This window comes from Bombina bombina, chromosome 3 (assembly GCF_027579735.1).
Source record: "Bombina bombina isolate aBomBom1 chromosome 3, aBomBom1.pri, whole genome shotgun sequence".
NCBI classification, from domain to species: Eukaryota; Metazoa; Chordata; class Amphibia; order Anura; family Bombinatoridae; genus Bombina; species Bombina bombina.
In genome coordinates this window covers 633,185,709-633,209,330 of record NC_069501.1, presented here as the reverse complement: position 1 = coordinate 633,209,330, position 23,622 = coordinate 633,185,709, and the positions used below count along the sequence as shown (strand labels likewise).

The window sequence follows — 23,622 nt, the reverse complement described above, 5'->3', positions numbered from 1 at the left end:
TAACACTTCCTACAATACACTAAATGCCAGCCTGTCAGCAGTCCTGCTGTGTGATCACCCCGCACTGTGTGGAACACATGGCGCTTATATTTCTGTGTGGCTTGCTCTCAAGTTATTTAGCTCCCCTCAGCAGAAATAGGACTATTGCATTTGTGCATGAATTGTAAGTGGGGATGCAGTGGTAGATAGACATAATGTAGTATAATTAAAATAAGAATAAAAATCCCTACTCTTTTGTAATTGTTTTCCATATACTAAGATAACTGACTTACTCGAATGGGACATCAGGCCAAGTGATGGACACTTCAAGATTAACATTCACTGGCTGAACAAATACTGTGAGACTCTGTGACAGAGGAGGATTCTCGGGCCCAAAGGCAACCATTTAACCCTTCATTGGATTTAATTTGCTTTCATTAACCAAAGTGTATAGATTATATACATATAAATACAGTGTGCATGTATAAATATAAAACAATATTGGGGTGGGGGATGGAAATCTTGGTGAGTTCCCACACTTTTTTTTTTGTAGGACTTGGCCCCTGGTCTGAACCATAAAAGAACATTTTGAGGTTTCATGTCCCTTTAAATCAAAGATTCACCATTATCGATATTATATTAATAATGCTTTGTATATATTGGGTATTGTCAGGTAAACGGTTACTGGCTGAGTCAGTGGCCCCAAAATTTCTAGTAGCAGCCCTGATTGCAGGTATGTATGAAATATGGAAACATGACTCTTAAGCACATCTCTTAAGACATTATAAGTAGGAAGTATGTATATATATATATATATATATATATATATATATATATATATATATAATATGGATTTAATATTATGCACAGGTCTAATATTTACTGTTTTTAAGAATACATACTAAATCAACATACTCATGCTTTGTCTTAAAATTACATGCTCAGATTAGATGGGCCATATATTGAACATATAGTTTATTAAAACTATGAAATTATAAATGTATTGAATATACATCTCTGTAAAATATATATAGTTGAAATACAGTTAAGATTTTGCCAACAAAGCTACATTTCAGTTGCCTGTTGCCCCGGTGTCCAATATGAGGTATTGCAGCCAAAGATATTCAATTATGGAGAATTGAATTACAAAGCGGCATTTCCCAGTAGCCAATGAGAAGCTCAGACTCAAAGGGCGTACCCAAAATTTCACTGGATAATTAGAAAAAGAGGTGGATTTTTCACAAATAAAAACTCTTGCTCAGGAAGTAATCTAGGGCATTGCTGGCTAATGTGCTTACCTTGTCTTACTGGTTGAATTGCTGCCTGGGAAATATACAGTCTTTGTGAGACAAATTTCTGATGGGAAACTCTTTATACCGAAAGAGCAAACAAAATTGGACCTAATATTCACTTCCAGATTTCTGCATACTCTCTTATAAGACCGTGAAAAGAATTCTGATTGAGGACTGAACTCTCAAATATTGGTCATTTGGTAATGTATTAAGCGATTTGATGTTGCTATATTTTTAGTGTTTTAAAGGAAAGATATTCTTTATTGCTGTAGTTTAATTGAAGCTGTTATTTAAAGAGGTACATTATAGTTGCAACGCTAGTGTTACATAGACCAGTTTATTTATATATTAAATATATTAGTGCAAAGTAACCTTATTATTAGGCAGAGGGGTTTTGCAGTCCATACTTATAAATTAATTTTCTTATTTTCTGTGAAATCTCTTAAGAATCGCACATAAATTGGCTATTGTGTTGATAATATATAAATCTCTCTGGTTGATTATTTGAAGTGATATAAGGCTGTTGTTGGCTAGTTGTTGAATAATAATCTCCAGCAAATTCCATTAGACTTATTGAATTTGATCAATAAGATTATAACATTGGGATATATGTCATTAATCAAGTGTTGTTAAATCATTAATCCATATTTTGTCATTGGGTTAATATTATAAATTGTTCTAGTATAATTCATGTGTGATATTTAATAAGCAATTCATTTTGAGTTGAGGTTAATTTTATAGAAATATTGTGTCCATAATACTGAGGTAATTGATAGATATAACTCGTCATAGGTGATATTCAGTTACTACATAAATATATTGAATGTGTTTATAGAGATTAACTGGTTAGAATTTAGGAATTAATTTAATTTGAGAATAAATATTAATGTTTATAATAATTTTATTGTCATAATTTCTAGACATCTCAATATCATTCTGGAATACACTACAGAGATTATATAACGTTTCACTGGAGTGTATTGGTAAATTCCACTATATTAATTGATATTAATATTGCTGACGATAATTTTATGATCGATTATTAATATTCATAATTTCATTAATCAAAAATATTGTTACGTAAATATATATAACACGTTGAAGGTTACTGCTGAGATATAAATAAATAATATTGTAACCAAGGATATAACAGTATCAAATTGGTATTTTCTCATAATTAAAAATATAAGCAAGTTAAATGTGTCTTCTTTTATTTTATAATTAAACTTTTGAATGATTAAAGGACCAGTCAACACTGACTCAACATGAGCTGCAAATGCAAGATAACAAGACAATGCAATAGCACTTAGTCTGAACTTCAAATAACTACTAGATTATTTTTCTGACAATTTTAAAAGTTATGTCTTTTTCCACTGCCCCTGTACCATGTGACAGCCATCAGCCAATCACAAATGCATACACGTACCATGTGACAGCAATCAGCCATTCACAAATGCATACACACTTATTCTTGCACATGCTCAGTAGGAGCTGGTAACTCAAAAAGTTTATATATAAAAAGACTGCACATTTTGTTAATTGAAGTAAATTGGAAAGTTTTTTCTAATTGCATGCGCTAACTGAATAATGAAAGTTTAATTTTGATTGAGTGTCCCTTTAAAGGGATATGAAACCCCCCAAAAATATTTTTCGATTTAGACATACCATACAATTTTAAAAAGTGTCCAATTTTACTTGTATTATGACATCTACTTTGTCCCCATGATACTTTGTTGCAGGTGACTGAAGAACTACATGGCAGGAAATAGTGCTGCTATCTATTGCTTTTGCAAATGGATAATATTCTTGCAAAACTGCTGCCATATAGCTTTACGTCCCTGCTTTTCAACAAAATTTACAAAGAGGACAAATAACATTTGATAATAGAAGTAAATTAGAAAGTTGTTTAAAATAGCATTCTCTATCTGAATCATGACAGAAAATGTGTTTTTTCGTCCCTTTTCTATTTGTATACTGTGCATTTAAGTGATTGCACTTTTACTAAAACTAATGTTCTGGGTTATATCAAATGAAATATATTTTTTTATATACACTGTGTAGAAATATAGAATTATTCTAAAGCACTGGTTTTCAAACCTGTCCTCAGACCTCCCTAAAAGGTCACATTTTGAGGATATCTGAACTGAAGCACAGGTGAAATAATCAACTGATTACTAAACATGGTTATTTTAGCTGCTCTCATCCAAGGTTATCCGGAAAACCTGGACCGTTGGGGAGGCCTGAGGACAGGTTTGAAAACCAGTGATCTAAAGTGCAATTTTTTAATTGTAAGTGAATATATGTTAGCCATCACATTTCAAATGGATGTAATAAAAATGGATCAAATAATCCATTTTTTGGGGAGATTTGCTTTATAGCCTTTAAACAATGTTTATTGTCAACAGCCTTCCTACACTTTCATTTCTATGATTGACAACCTACAGTGGATGTTTGTGGTTTGTGAGTGTTTTTGGTGTCACAGGAGCTTGTCTGTCGATTAGTCTGATTTAGTTAGGCGGATTACAATGCTTTGATGGTTTAAGGTTCAGTTCATTGGTGTCCAAGCAGAAAGTACCACCCCAGAGAATACCTACAGAACTGACAATAATGAGAGAGGCATCACTGATGATTCACTGGCAAAAAAATAACCCTCAAGTAATCTCTACAATCTGCATAACATCACCTCATCCAGTACATCACAGATAAGGGGCTTTCACAAGTTAGTTTGATGACTATATCCAGACACTTCCAAATGTCCTGTTTTCTGCCCAAGGTTCCACAAGCATCCTTCATAAATGTTACAGTAATTAAAATCTGGTAGACATTTTATTTACTGACAGCCATGCTCCAAACAGATATAGTAGAGGTGTGGTATGAGCATACGCATTACAAAAGCATGGCAGCCAAGCAGTATGTGGGCCTTAGACATGGTAAACATATCGGTGAGGGCTCTTTCAAAGCTACCTATGAAGCTTGACTCACATAAACTAGATTCAGTTTTATCATTTGACCTTAAGAATCTAGCACTGAGTGCAAAGTTACTGAAATAATGATCTTAAAACCAATTGCTTTTTGTTCTAAGGTATTTCCACACCTTTTAAAAGAGAGTATAGACATCCTAAGCAAGCATAACTTTTTATGTGTGAATATAACTGTTCCTCCATATCAATGAGACTTTTCATTTTTTCCAGGATGGTTTTGATAAGGTTTTTACAAGTTTCCTTAAAGGACCAGTAAATACAGAAGATTTGCATAATCAACAAATGCATGATAAAAAAACAATGCAATAGCACTTAGTCTGAACTTCAAATAGTAGTTGATTTTTTTTTCTGTCAAATTTCAGTTATGTCTATTTCCACTCCTCTTGTATTATGTGACAGCCATCGGCCAATCACAAATGCATTCTTCATTTGTAATGAAAATGCGCTATAACTTACTTTATATAGACATAAAATTCAGATACCCCACGCTCCACCACCCAGTACAAAAGTAAATTTTTCTTTAAGCTAAAGTTTTGAATTGTTGTCCAATCAGCACTCTCTCCATGTGGCACTTTTGTTGTAGCTAGAGCGCTGTTTGGAGAACAATTCAAACCGTTAGCTCACAGAAAAATTGACTTTTGAAGTGGGTGGTGGAGCGCGGGTAATTTGAATTTTATATCTATATTAAAAATCGCATCTTTATTACAACTGATGAATGAAACTCCGTCTAAAATATCACTTACATTCCAGATCTGATTTTAAAAAGGGGAGAGAGTTTACCATCACTTTAAGATTTTCACAGATATCAATGTTCTTTTTAACATTACAAAATGTGTCCATTAAGTCTATCTTTACAATACTTATTTTATATGGAAAGAAAATGCTTTACCTTTGTCCTTTCATGTATGAGCTTCAACAGTAGACAATTGATAGCTGTGCAGTTGTGGTCTGTGAAAATTCATGACTTGCTAAATAAAGCCAGTTACGACTGTTCCATGCAAGATATGTGTCTGAAGTATGATAGCATGGAAAAAAAAGTGCTCTCTCAACACAAAAATATCACACAAAACCACACTTCAGTGCAGGGCTAATATGATGTATTTTCTTTTCTTCCCAGGGGATTTAATGGAGTGCTTAGTTCCCCACCCTGAATTCAAAATGTTGGGTCTTCATAACATTCCTCAAATGTCTGAAAACTCTCTGGCATACAGTACATTTAATTGGCAAGGGCTCATCAAACATTTAAGACAAATGCTAATTGCTAATGCGAAGATGGAAGAAGGTGAGAACAGTTTTGTAGTAAAAGTTAATTATTTACAAATTGCTTTGCTGTTTGAGTATAAACATTCTTGTAAGCTACAGTTTTTCTCTTGAACAATTTTGGAATAAAAAAAACCTTCTTTCATATATGTTGGAGAAGAGCCTGTACTGGCAGAAAGTCTGGTTATTTCTCTCACTGTTAAAGCTCCAGAAAAAAAAATGGACAGCTCCAACTTCCACATTAAATAAGTACAATTACTAAAGTACAATACCCAAGTCAACTGTTGTAGAGAAGAGTTTTTCCTAGGGCACGTCTACATGTGCTTATATATTGGTCCCTAGAGATGGATAAGGGAGGATAATAATGGAGGAACATTATTTAAACAGATGAGTAATGGGTGATTAAGAGGAAGATTCACTAAGTAAGGCCAAAAACCTCCAGTGAGAAGAATTAATTCTTATGTTTCCATTGAGCATCCTCAAGAAAGCATGAGAAATCTCTTGAGAACTTAGTCCATAAATTTCATAGAATAACACAGGATTTTTCTAAATGCTTAGATAAACTCCATTCATAGCTAATTCATGGTCTGCTGTTAGTCACCTATTAACCATTGTGTAACTGTAATGATCTACAACACATTGCTACACAACTCATTGCACCTCTCTGCCAGTTAGCAGATTAAAACAAATTGATATTGAGAAACCGGCCTGTATTTAGTTACATTTTTTTAAAATACATGGAAAAAAATAAGAATTTTTCTTGACAAAATATGAATGATACATGTACAACCAATTGTAAAAATGATCTGGATTTTAAAAATAGACCATATCAATTTAGCCTGTCAGTTTAAAGAATATTTTAAAAAAAAATACTGCTTTAAAGGGATATTAATGATTCTTTGTTGCAGCTAATATGTTTTTTTTTTTTTTTTTTTTTTAAATGGATGTTCCTTAGCTGAAAAATAAAATTATTGTTGTTTCTAAGATTGTGGGGTGTGCCACTGTCCACCAGTTGCCCTTATCAGTGAGCAAACAATCTGCCCCTAATGATAACTCATGTACTGACGTACTTAGTTTAAAAATGAACAGGTTTAACTTAATTGTTTGTGTTTAAAAGTTTAACGGGAGATTATAATGCATGCTATGTACTTTTATTTGCTGGAGCTTGTATATATTACTTTCCTTTGTTAACTATATTTTTCACACCCCTCAATGGAGTTAAACAAATATCTAAAGGCCTGCTTGGGAGCCATAACCTATCGCAGCCAGTGATTCATAGTGCATGTTGCCCCAGCAATAAATAGTCATCAAAGACAAACCTCGTTCTGTACAGTGAAGTTTGGAACTTTTGCTGATATTGTAAACCTTGTCACTTAGCGGTTTCACAATTTACAATTTGATAGCTGGTAAAATTATGTTATAGAAGATAAGTTGTGGCCGCTTTCTTCTAATTAAAATTAATTTCCAAGGTTTTCTTAATGAATTACAAATTGAAGCATAACCAGTATACCCATCATGCCCATATACAAATGGCATTCAGAATGTTTTTCACTTAACATAAACACTACTCTGTCCAATTGCTCAACACACTCATGGGGGTAGATTTATGAAGCAGCGGATGCTGCTTCCGACCCTCTCCGCTTCAGTTCCGACTAAAGTGGAAGTTAAGAAGCAGCGGTCCTAAGACCGCTGCACCTTAACTCGTCCGCCACCTCTGAGGTTGCTGACAGCAATCAGCCCGATCGAATACGATCGGGTTGATTGACACCCCCTGCTAGCGGCCAATTGCTGTTGGCATTTATTGATGTGCGGCGGACATGATTCGCTATAGCGGATCATATCTGTCCGCACCTACATAAATTGACCCCATGGACTCCAGTAACCCCCCCATTAACTCATATCGTATTTCAGTGATTAGCATTCATTATCGACAGTTCCGAGTATTGTTGTGGGAAAATACATACCATAGAATGTATTTTGTGTAAGTTCTAATGTAGGTGAACCCAAACATTTTTATATGAATGTCCTCTCACTAAAGGCATGATTGGCCGTAACCTGCCTCACATTATACTAACACTTATACTAAAGATAATGCCTTAAAATCATAACCATATTTATAGTTACAAATTACACAGGGAATTTTTTTCCAGGGATTAAACACTTTGGGGACGATTTATCAAATGTCGGGCAGACATGATTTGCTGTAGAGAATCATGTCCGCTCAACATTGCTAAATGTCGACAGCATACGCTGTCTGCATTTAACAATGCACAAGCATTTCATTCTTAGCCAATCGCTCGCTAGCAGGGGGTGTCAATCATTGTGATCATATCTGATCGGGATGATTGGAGTCCGCCACCTCAGAGGTGGCGGACGAGTTAAGGAGCAGCGGTCTTAAGACTGCATTTTAACTCCTGGAGGGCTTGCGCAGAATAAGCAGTATCCGCTGCTTAATAAATCGTGCCCCCCCCCCCCCAGAATTGCAGGGTCAGTGGTGCTACAATTATATGCTATAACAAATCATTACAATGTCCATTTAAAGAAATTACAGCTGCTTTTGTTACCTTAAAGTGCATTAATTTGAATGTTATTCTTAAGTCATGTTTGTATTATGCAATAATTATCAGCATTTTAAATTTTTACTTTCAGAATTCACTTAAAGGGACAGTCTACACTAGAATTTTTATTGTTTTAAAATATAGATAATCCCTTTATCACCCATTCCCCAGTTTTGCATAACCAACACAGTTATATTAATGTACTTTTTACCTGTATCTGTAATTACCTTGTATCTAAGCATCTTCTGACAGCCCCCTGATCACATGAGTTTGTATTTATTATCTATTATCTTAGTACTGTGTTGTGCTAACTCTTAAATAACTCCCTGGGCGTGAACCCATTGTTATCTATATGGCCCACATGAACTAGCAGTCTCCTGTTGTGATAGGCAAATACAAAAGCATGTGATTAAGAGGCTGTCAATAGAGCCTTTGAAACAGGCAGAAATGTAGAGGTTTAAATGGTATAAAGCAGCGGTCGCCAACCAGTGGTCCATGAGAAGATGTTGGTGGTCCTTGACACCATCAAGCAGGAATTAATATCCTCTGATGGTGTCACCCCATCGCGCTGCAACTCCCTACAGTGCCTGGCTGGACATCAGTAAAAACTGACGGAGGAGTTAAATTACAATCTTCCTACAGATGTTGCATAGTACTGCGCAACTTGTGTAGCTAGATTGTATTTTTAAATCCTCCCACCCGGCGCGCTGCTCAGAGAAATATGCTTCCATTCTAAAGCCAGCAGAGGTTGGTATAGTCTTGGCTTGAAATAGTGGAATTAAAGTGTATAAAAAAGAAAATCTTAAAAAAACAATTTCTCTCTTATATTTCATTTATTTTCTTCCCATTTACCTGTCTCTATGTAATAGTTTTCCTAATTCCTTCAGATGAACTTACATCACTGATTGTCTTCCTCTCCTCCATCTTCTTTTTTTTTTAAATTAAATATTATTTTTCATTCTAATAATTTTCCTGCGCACAAAGCCATTTCACCTGAATTCCAGTAATTGCCATCCAGCAGGCAGATCAGCCATATCCCACCAGTATTATAGTAATTGCCAGTAACATCAGTCGTGGTTAGCTCACATCTGATATAAACTTAATTTATGACTTCAATGTCTGTCCATGATCATAAGTAGTTTTTAATAATTCCTAACTGGGGAGGTAACTTGGAAGTCTTGTGGTCCTTTTAAACATAATTCTTTTTTCCCCACTTTCTGCCTCTCTGTTTCCAGCTCAAAAGTTGGCACTCACCCTTCATCTGTCATTTGGAAGTATTCTCTCAGTTGTGTCATTCAGTTCATTTAAAAAAATAATTCTTAAAAATGTGTAAATATATACATAATGCAAACTTAGCTATGGTTATACTAGTTATGTACAGTATGTTTGTGTGTATATATATATATATATATATATATATATATATATATATATAATGTAAACTTAGCTATGGTTATACTAGTTATGTTCAGTATGTTTGTCTGTGTATATATATATATATATATATATATATATATATAATGTAAACTTAGCTATGGTTATACTAGTTATGTACAGTATATGTTTGTATGTATGTATATATGTGTGTGTGTATGTATGTATGTATGTATGTATGTATGTATATATATATATACATATACAGGGAGTGCAGAATTATTAGGCAAGTTGTATTTTTGAGGATTTATTTTATTATTGAACAACAACCATGTTCTCAATGAACCCAAAAAACTCATTAATATCAAAGCTGAATAGTTTTGGAAGTAGTTTTTAGTTTGTTTTTAGTTATAGCTATTTTAGGGGGATATCTGTGTGTGCAGGTGACTATTACTGTGCATAATTATTAGGCAACTTAACAAAAAACAAATATATACCCATTTTAATTATTTATTTTTACCAGTGAAACCAATATAACATCTCAACATTCACAAATATACATTTCTGACATTCAAAAACAAAACAAAAACAAATCAGTGACCAATATAGCCACCTTTCTTTGCAAGGACACTCAAAAGCCTGCCATCCATGGATTCTGTCAGTGTTTTGATCTGTTCACCATCAACATTGCGTGCAGCAGCAACCACAGCCTCCCAGACACTGTTCAGAGAGGTGTACTGTTTTCCCTCCTTGTAAATCTCACATTTGATGATGGACCACAGGTTCTCAATGGGGTTCAGATCAGGTGAACAAGGAGGCCATGTCATTAGATTTTCTTCTTTTATACCCTTTCTTGCCAGCCACGCTGTGGAGTACTTGGACGCGTGTGATGGAGCATTGTCCTGCATGAAAATCATGTTTTTCTTGAAGGATGCAGACTTCTTCCTGTACCACTGCTTGAAGAAGGTGTCTTCCAGAAACTGGCAGTAGGACTGGGAGTTGAGCTTGACTCCATCCTCAACCCGAAAAGGCCCCACAAGCTCATCTTTAATGATACCAGCCCAAACCAGTGCTCCACCTCCACCTTGCTGGCGTCTGAGTCGGACTGGAGCTCTCTGCCCTTTACCAATCCAGCCACGGGCCCATCCATCTGGCCCATCAAGACTCACTCTCATTTCATCAGTCCATAAAACCTTAGAAAAATCAGTCTTGAGATATTTCTTGGCCCAGTCTTGACGTTTCAGCTTGTGTGTCTTGTTCAGTGGTGGTCGTCTTTCAGCCTTTCTCTGAGTATTGCACACCTTGTGCTTTTGGGCACTCCAGTGATGTTGCAGCTCTGAAATATGGCCAAACTGGTGGCAAGTGGCATCTTGGCAGCTGCACGCTTGACTTTTCTCAGTTTATGGGCAGTTATTTTGCGCCTTGGTTTTTCCACACGCTTCTTGCGACCCTGTTGACTATTTTGAATGAAACGCTTGATTGTTCGATGATCACGCTTCAGAAGCTTTGCAATTTTAAGAGTGCTGCATCCCTCTGCAAGATATCTCACTATTTTTTACTTTTCTGAGCCTGTCAAGTCCTTCTTTTGACCCATTTTGCCAAAGGAAAGGAAGTTGCCTAATAATTATGCACACCTGATATAGGGTGTTGATGTCATTAGACCACACCCCTTCTCATTACAGAGATGCACATCACCTAATATGCTTAATTGGTAGTAGGCTTTCGAGCCTATACAGCTTGGAGTAAGACAACATGCATAAAGAGGATGATGTGGTCAAAATACTCATTTGCCTAATAATTCTGCACTCCCTGTATATATATATATATATATATATATATATATATATATATATATATACAGTACATACACACATAGAGGCCTATTTAACAAATTTCTGTCGGACCTGATCCGACAGTGCGGATCAGGTCCGACAGACATCGCTGAATGCAGAGACCAAACGGACAGGGTTATGGAGCAGCGGTCTTTAGACCGCTGCTTCATAACTGGTGTTTTTGGCGAGCCTCCAAGGCCCTCAAGCTCTGTACCGATCTTGATAGATAGGCCCCATAGAGGTTTGTACCTTTAAAAAAAAATCATGTTAGTGATCCACAGGATTCAAAATTGTGAGTTTAGTGATCCCTGAGGTCCGAAAGGTTGGCGACCCCTGTTATAAAGTATATTAATCTAACAATGTTGGTTGTGCAAAGCTGGGGAATGGGTAGTGACGACATTATCTATCTTTTTTAACAATAACAATTTTTATGTAGACCGTCCCTTTAACAAATCACCAGTTTGGTCAGCAAGAGTTGAGTAGGCATTATAGTAAGCATTATAGGGGACCATATTTTGACTTTGACTTCTGGAGTCAAAGATTGAGCACTTAGTTGCCTTACCCACTTTCTCTAATATGCTCTGAACACATTTTAAAATATGAACATTGCACCTCTATGTGTTTAATCTCCACAAAGAGGTTGAAAACTAAAGTACTGCTTCGGACCCACAGAGCACTTCTGGTCTCGAGCAGAAACTTACCTAATCAGCAGTGTTGGTCACATGTCCCACCTGTGCAACCAACTCTGCTCATTAGTTCAGCTGAAGTTTCCTTTTGGGACCAGCAGTACTTTGCCGAGGCAGAGCGGTACTTCTGCTATGTGTTTAACCTTTTACTAAGTTTAAAAAACCTCAATGAATAAAAGATTGTTTGGAGTGGAATAGATCTACACAAGGGCCTAAGTGTGAGGAAGGAGGAGCAAGCAGTAAAAAAGTGAAACCTATAAAGTTATTGTTTTAGTTAAATAATACTATTTAATTGTTATTATTATTACGGTAATTATTATTTTTCATTCATTAAATAAAGCTATTTAAATTATTATTATTATTAAGGTAATGATTATGTTTCTCCTTCCAATAAAGTACAGTGGAATTAAATATGAATGATTACCCTATTAAGGGCTAGATTACAAGTGGAGGGCAAAATATCGCTTTCGCACAAGAGAGCATGCTTCCATAGGCTCCAATAGAAGCCTCGTTCTCATGCCGTCAGACACGGCTGAGAACCTAGCGCAGCAAATGTTAAATATATATGTATATGCTTATGTACATATATATGTGTTAATATGTGCATATAAACATATTAACACATAAATATATATGCATAGACATATACAGTATATTTACAGGGAACACACAGTTACCCATAGACTGCAATCTAAAGGCACTTATCAGTGCCGTTTTTTTTTTTCTAACACCAGCCACTTTTAACCCCTAAAAACTGCTTCATGCTGTTGTTTTTATTTTAAAAAATGCTCCTTTTTTTTTTTTTTTTTTATAAAAAATCGACAAAATTCTTAGCAATGTATCAGCTGGTTATTTGAGTGCCTGTAAATTGGCAAATTTTCCGGTTTACGGGCGCGCAATAAATTAGTGATCCACTTGTAATCTAACCCTAAACTGGATATAGTTAACCTCCCAATAATTTCATACTTATCTATGTATTTTTAATGATGTATAACTAAATCAGTCAATTTCTGATATAACTGGAAAAATAATCTGAAAAGTTATCATTCTAAAAATGAAACCTTTTAGGTAGAAAACCATGATTTAACTGGGTCTTACTAGTGCTTTGAATCATGATTTAAATCAAATCCACTCTGCTTTTTGGCTAAGAACAAGTGAAGTAATATCTGATTAAATTGAGACTAACAGTAATTGCCTGATATTTTTATGTTGCATTTGATAAAATAATGTTTCAAAATACTGCATATAAAAATGTGTTTTGTTGTTGTTTTTTAAAATACATTTTCCTGTGCTGAATAAAGGGACATTAAAAACTAAATAAATCATTGCTTGAATTATGTATTGAAAGCAAAGATTAGCCTGGGAATAATTTGTACATGTATTTTTAAGAATGATATTAGTTGTTTAAATATTGAAAAAATAAGGGTAAAGTTAATGCCCATAAAGCAGTGAGCACAGCCATATTCTAACTTAGGTTACATTTTCTGCTGAGGCCAATTAGGAATGGTTGTAAATGGCTTTCTAGAGTGTGCAACCAATGACTGTGTGGAATATAGCTGTGTCTGTACTTCCATGTTTAACATGAAATGGAAAGTCCACAATATTCAGAATTCAATTACAGGAAAGGAGAGCAAAATAAATAATTAACGTATATTGCAAAGTTGTTTTACTACATGTAATTAAACTATTTATATTAATATCTTGAGGTGTTTAATGATCCTTTAAGCCAACTTTTTATATGGCTGATAGAGACAACTCCCATATAAAAAGTTGGTTCTTCGAAAAGAGCTGAATGCTGCTGCCGGCGCCCATATTCGTCTATCAATGTAAAACGAATCACACAAATGCACATGTCTACGTTAGACCTTTAAAAAAGCATTTTTTATTTTTAGGAATTAACTGGCAAGTACAACCTCCATCAAAACCAGAAACAGAAAAGTTTTCACTGATAAAGAATCTGAATTTTAATACTTCTGTCGCTAATTTAGCCATCCTTAGAGGCAAAGATGTACACACAGCCTCACTAGGTAAGTGCCTTTAAATTCACATTGATTTATGACTTTTGAAGTAACATCATATAGGGTCTCATTGTGAACATAATATTAAAGGGACATGAAACCCAAAAATGTTCTTTCATGATTCAGATAGAGCATGCAACTTTCCAATTTATTATATTATACATTTTGCTTCATTTTCATGTTTGTTGAATGAGTAGCAATCAGGGACGTGCACTCATAGGAGGCAGGGGAGGCAGTGCCTACCCTGCCATACAAAAAAAATTATTTCCCCCCATGTAATGCTATGGAGAGGCAGGTACAGGAACGCTTCTCTCCGTTGCAGTACATGGGTCAAAGGAAAAGCTGTGCTGCAGCGCCACCTGTGTTCTGTCAATATATTAGCAGCAAAAAATGGGACCAATAGGAGTCACCCCTCTTGATGCCTCTTAGCAAGTGAAGGATATATAGATTATTCAGAAGGAGGATGCATTGAGCAGGGTCATCTGACACAACTGGAAGCTGAGGTAACCTAAGAACAGATGACACCAAGCAGAAGAGTAAAGTAGTATTCTACATCTCTTGTGATTCACAAATTGTGTTCAGATACAGCTCATTAACAGGGGGGGGGACAGTAAGTGAGAATAACCCAATACTGACAGGAAGTCAAAGGGTCAATTCAAATTTAAATCCATAATTTAAAACCCAGAGTTTGAAGTTAAGTGTAAAGTGTCCACATTATTTAAATTAAAGTTTTTGACATTGAATATTGCTAAGCCTCCCTTTTTCATGGTTATTTGATTTAATTAGGTACAAACTCCATATATGTTATGTCTGTTCAGTCAGAGGATGCAGTATCTATTTTTATTTTTCTCTGTGTCTCCATTTATTTAAAGACTGCTGTTAACTTGTAATTAAAAAATCAATTGAAAGCTGTTGCATTGTGTTTTTAATATGTGCTGCTTTTATACAAGTTTATATTCATAAAAAGGAGATAATGAGTCATTTAAAAATATATGTAATTATTGCAGTTAAATGTTTTTAGAAATAATGCCACTGTAAAGTAACTGGTTAAACACATAGTCAAAGGGAGACATTTAAAATTAAACTTTCATGATTGAGGTAGAGCATGCTATTTTAATAGACTTTTCTAGTTATTTATATTTTGAGAATTAGCATCAACTGTTACTGGCCCCATGTCAGCAAATCAAATTAGTTTTTGAAAGGAACATGAAAGTCATAATTACATTTCCATCATTCAGATAAAAATTGCACACAAAAAATAAATACATAAACTTTCTATTTTACTTTTATTATTATGTACTTAATTATTTTGGTATCATTTGGTGTCCTTTGTTGAAGAGCATACCTAAGTGGGATGTGCACGTGCATTTCTTGAACACCATATTGCAGCAGCTGTGTTGGCAGTATTGATAACTTGTCCTTTGTGTAAAACTTGTTTGGTAAATTGTTTCTATTTTTACAATACAGTAGTGAGTAGAGAAGAGATTGTGTATCATTCTAATTGCTTAGTAACTGGCACTGTGCCACAGAATTGTGTGAGTGTGTATGTGAGCAGAGTGTGTGTGGGTGTCAGTGAGCAGAGTATGTGTTCTTTATTCTCCAGGTAATCAATTCATTTCCGATGAGCTGGTGCTTTAGTGCAGTGTTTCTCAACAATGGTCCTCAAGTACTCCCAACAGGCCAGGTTTTCATTATAGCTGAATCAGTGCACAGGTGAAGTAATCAGCTGATCAGTAACTCAGTGGTTACTAACTTGCTCTCATCCATCACCTGATTATGTCACCTGTGCACTGGTTCAGCTATCATTTAAACCTGCCCTGTTGGGGGTACTTGCAGCCCTCTGTACATGTGTTTCTCCGGCGTATCATATTTAGTGCCTCACCAGCCTCTGACCTCACTGCACGTCGCTGGCTAGCAATGCACTACTGGGAGCTAGCTGCACACATCAGTCAGCCAATGGCAAGAGGCATATATGTGCAGCCACCAATCAGCAACTAGCTCCTAGCACTTGAGCCTACCTAGGTATGCTTTTCAATAAAGGATGCCAAGTGAATAGAAGTTAATTGGAAAGGTGTTTAAAATTTTATGTTTTATCTGAATCATTAAATATTTTTTTGTTGTTTCATGTCCCTTTAACATTAACATTGTGAACATAGATTATGAACATAATACTAGAGACGATGAGTAATTAATGAAGTAGCATCTAGCTTTTCTTAGTCAAGAAAATATATTTTTCTTAGTGGGTCAACCTTAAAGGGATATGAAACCTTTGTTTCTTCTTTTATTATTCAGATAGCATATAATTTTAAAGAATTTCCCAACTATTTTTTTTTTTATCTATTCCTAATTGGGAGACAAATAAGTGTGTTCAGCAAAGCAATACAAATTTTGCTAAAAAAAAGTTTTAAACGCTTTCTAATATGGTCATTTTTTTATTTAGATATTTTGTAATACAGTGGTTAATTTTTAATGCATTTAAAATACGTTTAAAGGGACAGTAAACCTTAAAAATAATGTTATATAATTCTGCACATAGTGCAGAATTATATAACATTATTTAGGTGCTATAGTTCTAATAGCCTTTTTTCTCTTTAAATATGTAAAAATTACGGCGCTTTTACAGACCCGCTCTCTGCTGAGCAGGTCTGTAATATTTAGTCAGCGCATCGGGCCAGCTGTATAGTCACAGCCCGGCCCGACCGCGCCATAGAACTAAATGCAGCTCGCTCCTGTCACAGGAGCGAGCTGCACTTAGACTTATGGCGCTGTCGGGCCGGGCTGTGACTATACAGCTGGCCCGATGCGCTGACTAAATATTACATATTTAAAGAGAAAAAAGGCTATTAGAACTATAGCACTTAAATAATGTTATATAATTCTGCACTATGTGCAGAATTATATAACATTATTTTTAAGGTTTACTGTCCCTTTAATGTTCCTTTAAGAACAGTCTGGAAAATCTCATCTGATAGTAGGCTTGCTGGGTTAAAACTGAGTGACATCAATGACATTTTGTCATAAACCCTATATTTACTGAATAACATTTTGATGTTGTTGTAGAAACTGTTCTATAGGAACTTGCTCTATTTGCATTTGAAGTAGCCGAGCACTTTTAGTCTCTTTAAAATACGTGTGGGTGATTGTACCACCCAAATTTATAACAGCCCACTTTAATTTGCAGCTTACAGAGCTATCATTGTCACTTTAGGGACTGAGCTCTTGCAAGCAGTACCATAGCAACCACTGCAGGTGCCAACAGGTATACAACAGGCTATCACGTGACCATTATACCTCTCCTTCATTGTCCTTTGCTACTGGTTTTCAAACCTGGCCTCCCCAACAGGCCAGGTTTTCAACATTACCTTTGGTGAGAGCAAGTAAAATAACCATGGTTACTAATCAGCTGATTATTTCACCTGTGCTTCAGTTCAGATATCCTCAAAATCTGGCCTGTTAGGGAGGCATGAGGACAGGTTTGAAAACCAGTGTCCTAAGCCAATGAGCACAGCTGCTTACCTTCCAACATTTCCTGGATGCTAACCGGGATGGTGGAGTTGTGTTCTGAATTGACCATTAGATTTACATATTAATTAATAATATTTTAATAATAATATTTTTAAACTGTGTATACCAACATTGCATCTACATTACACCTCTTAATTTGTTTATTTTGACATTTTGTAAAGCTCTATAAATAATGTTTCTGTATTTTTATTTGTCTTTGATTTTGCCATGACCACATGGGGCAGTATGGGTTGTTCTTTTTTATGGCTTTTAGGAGAAGAAAAAGTGATGTTTATTCAGGTATATTTAGGACTCCTGTTTTCGTAATTTAAAAGATTTTCTTGTAACCCCATGACAAACTTTTAAGAACATACAAAAAGAGAAGCACTCTACCAGGAACAAACAACAGCTCAGTAGCTTTGTTCTATTGTGAGTTACCACCCAGGAACAGCTTCTTTTAGCCCAGCTGTGCTTTTCACACAGGAAAAGTTTCCTGGAGTATATCAGTCTTATCCTGCCAAGTAAGGTCAATCCAGCACTGAAATACCAGGCAATTCTCCTCTGAACAAGGAACATGACAACCCAAGACGATTGTTTTGGCCTTTTGTGGGCCTCGTCAGTAAGGTGCAGCCATATTCCTCTAAGCACACTGGACAAGGAGACGACATCTATTTCCCCCCATCATCCTTAGGGAGACCTCCCCAGGGTCATAATACAAATGCATACAAAGAGAGAAGCACTCTACTAGGTACGAGCAACAGCTCAGTAGCTTGAGCTAGAAGGCTGAAACGATCGTCTGGGGTTTTCATGTTCCTTGTTCAAAGGAGGATTGCCTGGCATTTCGGCACTGGACTGACCTCACTAGGCGGTATCAGACTGATAAGCACAATTGGGCTAAAAGAGGCTGCTCCTAGGTGCTCATTCACCATAGAACAAGTTACTGAGCTGTTGTTCATTCCTGGTAGAGTGCTTCCTTTCTATATGCATTTGAATTATGACCCTGGGGAAGTCTCCCTAAGGGTGATGGGGTAAACCAGACGAGGACTCCTTGCCCATTGTACTTAGAGGAATATGGCTGCACCTCACTGATGAGGCCCAAAGAAGGCTGAGACGATCGTCTGGGGTTCTCATGTTCCTTGTTCAAAGGAGTATTGCCTGGTATTTTGGTGCTGGACTGACCTTACTAGGAGGGATCAGACTGATATACTTCAGGAAAGTTCTCCTCTGTGAAAAGCAAAATTGGCATCAGAACGAGGCTCCCATTGGAGCCTATGGGAACGCTTTCCTGAGTGCAATGCTTCCCAGCAATACAAATTTGAGCTCGCGTTTGCATTGCTGACAACTTGTAATACTAGCGCACATTAGCGTGCGCTGGTTTTACACAGTGGAGTGCAAATATCGCTTTCATGAAAGTGATATTTAGAGCTCCACTTTGTAATTTGGTCCTAAATGTTTTTGGGCTTTATTGATGTACTTATGCATTACATTCTCCTGGCTGTCTTGGTAAAATTAAAACACTCAACACAATTATCTGTCATAAGTTATTTTTCTTATTCATTTTTTTTATATATATTTTTATAAAATTTATATGCATATAACCGAACAGAAACATCATATCTGTAGGCATACAGATGTTTTGTGTACATAAACCTAGGAAAACACAAAATGGGGCTGTTACATCCTTATAAACCTTGTTCAATTATTACAGCAGACATTAAAATCATAATCTTTCTCCTTTATATAATTTATGATACGATCAGGTTCATTGTCACCCATGCATAAGGGTCTCAAACTCAAAATCCTATATAATAAAAGGCCAAGTGTGTTTGTCTGAAGCTGTCATGCGCAGTAGAGACTGCGCGTGAGGACAAACACACCTGGCCTTCCAACTGACCTGGCGTCGTGTGGTGGAGTTGGCGTGGCTGGCGGGTGTGACGTGAGCGGGGCCGGGCGTGACACGGGCGGGGCCAGAGAGAGAGCAAAAGAGAGGGGAGAGAGAGAGCAAAAGAGAGGGGAAAAAGAGAGGGGAGAAAGAGAGCGCAAAAGAGAGGGGGGATAGAGAGAATGCAAGGGGTGGGACCGCTGTACTGCAGAAAATGGCCCGTACACAGGCTTTAGGACTAGTAATTAACATAAACCGATATGATCATTGCTCTCTTATGCAAACTGCAAATGCTACATAAGACCTGATCCCAATTTAATACCTTCCTCCTATATGTATAATATCACATAACAGTATAATTCCAATGAGAGGGTGTTATCTATTGTTAAAAAATGTCTATCTTTCCCATTTCCATGTTTAGTCTCTGTATAATGTATTAACTATGTCATATATATGTTATTAATTATGGTGGATCATTCAGCAGATCTGCTTGTAGGAAAAACATAATTTATGTAAGAACTTACCTGATAAATTAATTTCTTTAATATTGGCAAGAGTCCATGAGCTAGTGACGTATGGGATATACAATCCTACCAGGAGGGGCAAAGTTTCCCAAACTTCAAAATGCCTATAAATACACCCCTCACCACACCCACAATTCAGTTTAACGAATAGCCAAGCAGTGGAGTGATAAAGAAAGGAATAGAAAGCATCAACAAAATAAATTTGGAAATAATTGTGCTTTATACAAAAAATGATAACCACCATAAAAAGGGTGGGCCTCATGGACTCTTGCCAATATGAAAGAAATGAATTTATCAGGTAAGTTCTTACATAAATTATGTTTTCTTTCATGTAATTGGCAAGAGTCCATGAGCTAGTGATGTATGGGATAGCAATACCCAAGATGTGGAACTCCACGCAAGAGTCACTAGAGAGGGAGGAATAAAAATAAAAACAGCCAATTTCCGCTGAAAAAAATTAGTCCACAACCCAAAAAATAAATAAGTTTATTCTCATAAATGAAAGAAAAAAACTCAAATCAAAAGCAGAAGAATCAAACTGAAACAGCTGCCTGAAGAACTTTTCTACCAAAAACTGCTTCCGAAGAAGCAAATACATCAAAACGGTAGAATTTAGTAAATGTATGCAAAGAGGACCAAGTTGCTGCTTTGCAAATCTGATCAACTGAAGCTTCATTCTTAAATGCCCACGAAGTGGAGACTGATCTAGTAGAATGAGCTGTAATTCTCTGAGGTGGGGCCTGACCCGACTCCAAATAAGCTTGATGGATCAAAAGCTTCAACCACGAAGCCAAAGAAATAGCAGAAGCCTTCTGACCTTTCCTAGGACCAGAAAATAAAACAAATAGACTGGAAGTCTTCCTGAAATCTTTAGTAGCTTACACATAATATTTCAAAGCTCTTACCACATCCAAAGAATGTAAGGATCTTTCCAAAGAATTCTTAGGATTAGGACACAAGGAAGGGACAACGATGTCTCTATTAATGTTGTTAAAATTCACAGGTAAAAATTGAAAAGAAGTCCGCAAAACTGCCTTATCCTGATGAAAAATCAGAAAAGGAGACTCACAAGAAAGAGCAGATAGCTCAGAAACTCTTCTAGCAGAAGAGATAGCCAAAAGGAACAACACTTTCCAAGAAAGTAGTTTAATGTCCAAAGAATGCATAGGCTCAAATGGAGGAGCCTGTAAAGCCTTCAGAACCAAATTAAGACTCCAAGGAGGAGAAATTGATTTAATGACAGGCTTAATACGAACTAAAGCCTGTACAAAACAGTGAATATCAGGAAGTATAGCAATCTTTCTGTGAAATAAAACAGAAAGAGCGGAGATTTGTTCCTTCAAAGAACTTGCAGACAAACCCTTATCCAAACCATCCTGAAGAAACTGTAAAATTCTAGGAATTCTAAAAGAATGCCAAGAGAATTTATGAGAAGAACACCATGAAATGTAAGTCTTCCAAACTCTATAATAAATCTTTCTAGAGACAGATTTACGAGCTTGTAACATAGTATTAATCACTGAGTCAGAGAAACCTCTATGACTTAGTACTAAGCGTTCAATTTCCATACCTTCAAATTTAATGATTTGAGATCTTGATGGAAAAACGGACCTTGAGACAGTAGGTCTCAAGGTCCCGCTGGCAACTGGACATCCGAACCAGATCCGCATACCAAAACCTGTGTGGCCATGCTGGAGCCACCAGCAACACAAATGATTGTTCCATGATGATTTTGGAGATCACTCTTGGAAGGAGAACTAGAGGCGGGAAAATGTAAGCAGGATGATAAAACCAAGGAAGTGTCAGCGCATCCACTGCTTCCGCCTGAACATCCCTGGACCTGGACAGGTATCTGGGAAGTTTCTTGTTTAGATGAGAGGCCATGAGATCTATCTCTGGAAGACCCCACATCTGAACAATCTGAGAAAACACATCTGGATGGAGAGACCACTCCCCTGGATGTAAAGTCTGACGGCTGAGATAATCCGCCTCCCAATTGTCTACACCTGGGATATGCACAGCAGAGATTAGACAGGAGCTGGATTCTGTCCAAGCAAGTATCCAAGATACTTCTTTCATAGCTTGGGGACTGTGAGTCCCACCCTGATGATTGGCATATGCCACTGTTGTGATATTGTCTGTCTGAAAACAAATGAACAATTCTCTCTTTAACAGAGGCCAAAACTGAAGAGCTCTGAGAATTGCACAGAGTTCTAAAATATTTATTGGTAATCTCGCCTCTTGAGAATTCCAAACCCCTTGTGCTGTCAGAGATCCCCAAACAGCTCCCCAACCTGAAAGACTCGCATCTGTTGTGATCACAGTCCAGGTTGGCCGAACAAAAGAGGCTCCTTGAACTAAATGATGGTCATCTATCCACCACGTCAGAGAGTGTCGTACAATGGGATTTAAGGATATTAATTGTGATATCTTTGTATAATCCCTGTACCATTGGTTCAGCATACAAAGCTGTAGAGGTCTCATGGGAAAACGAGCAAAGGGGATCGCATCCGATGCTGCAGTCATGAGACCTAAAACTTCCATGCACATAGCCACTGAAGGGAATGACTGAGACTGAAGGTGCCGGGAGGCTGCAACCAATTTTAAACATCTCTTGTCTGTTAGAGACAGAGTCATGGACACTGAATCTATCTGGAAGCCTAAATAGGTGACCCTTGTCTGAGGAATCAAGAAACTTTTTGGTAAATTGATCCTCCAACCATTTTTCCGAAGAAACAACACAGATTCTGCAGAACGTAAAGACTGAGCGAGTACCAAGATATCGTCCAAATAAGGACAAACACTGCAATACCCTGTTCTCTGATTACAGAGAGTAGGGCACCTAGAACCTTTGAAAAGATTCTTGGAGCTGTTGCTAGGCCAAATGGAAGAGCAACAAATTGGTAATGCTTGTCTAGAAAAGAGAATCTCAGAAACTGATAATGTTCTGGATGAATCGGAATATGAAGGTATGCATCCTGCAAGTCTATTGTGGACATATAATGTCCTTGCTGAACAAAAGGCAGAATAGTCCTTATAGTCACCATCTTGAAAGTTGGTACTCTTACATAACGATTAAAAATTTTCAGATCCAGAACTGGTCTGAATACATTTTCCTTCTTTGGGACAATGAATAGATTTGAATAAAACCCTAAACCTTGTTCCTGAAAAGGAACTGGCATGATTACCCCTGAAGACTCTAGGTCTGAAACACACTTCAGGAAAGCCTGAGCTTTTACTGGATTTGCTGGGATACGTGAGAGAAAAAATCTTCTCACAGGAGGTCTTACTCTGAATCCTATTCGATACCCTTGAGAGACAATGCTCTGAATCCATTGGTTTTGGACAGAATTTATCCAAATATCCTTGAAAAACCTTAATCTGCCCCCTACCAGCTGAGCTGGAATGAGGGCCGCACCTTCATGCAGACTTAGGGGCTGACTTTGGTTTCCTAAATGGCTTGGATTTATTCCAATTTGAGGAAGGCTTCCAATTGGAAATAGATTCCTTGGGGGGAGGATTAAGTTTCTGTTCCTTATTTTGACGAAAGGAACGAAAACGGTTAGAAGCCTTAGATTTACCCTTAGGTTTTTTATCCTGAGGCAGAAAAACTCCCTTTCCCCCAGTGACAGTTGAAATAATAGAATCCAACTGAGAACCAAATAAATTATTACCTTGGAAAGAAAGAGATAGTAATCTAGATTTAGATGTCATATCAGCATTCCAAGATTT

General features: G+C 36.6%; 1 protein-coding gene across 5 annotated transcripts in view; it reads left to right on the top strand.

The window, feature by feature from the left end:
• The window catches only part of TUBD1 (tubulin delta 1), a 127,459-nt gene that overhangs the window by 92,517 nt on the left and 11,320 nt on the right, over positions 1 to 23,622 (top strand). For 4 of the 5 annotated variants that reach the window (XM_053707334.1, XM_053707335.1, XM_053707337.1 and 1 more), the window contains 2 exons: positions 5,370 to 5,534; positions 13,855 to 13,989. In XM_053707334.1, coding sequence (XP_053563309.1) covers positions 5,370 to 5,534; positions 13,855 to 13,989 — 300 coding nt within the window. The remainder of the gene's footprint in view (positions 1 to 5,369; positions 5,535 to 13,854; positions 13,990 to 23,622) is intronic. The other variant, XM_053707336.1, reaches the window with a different exon arrangement.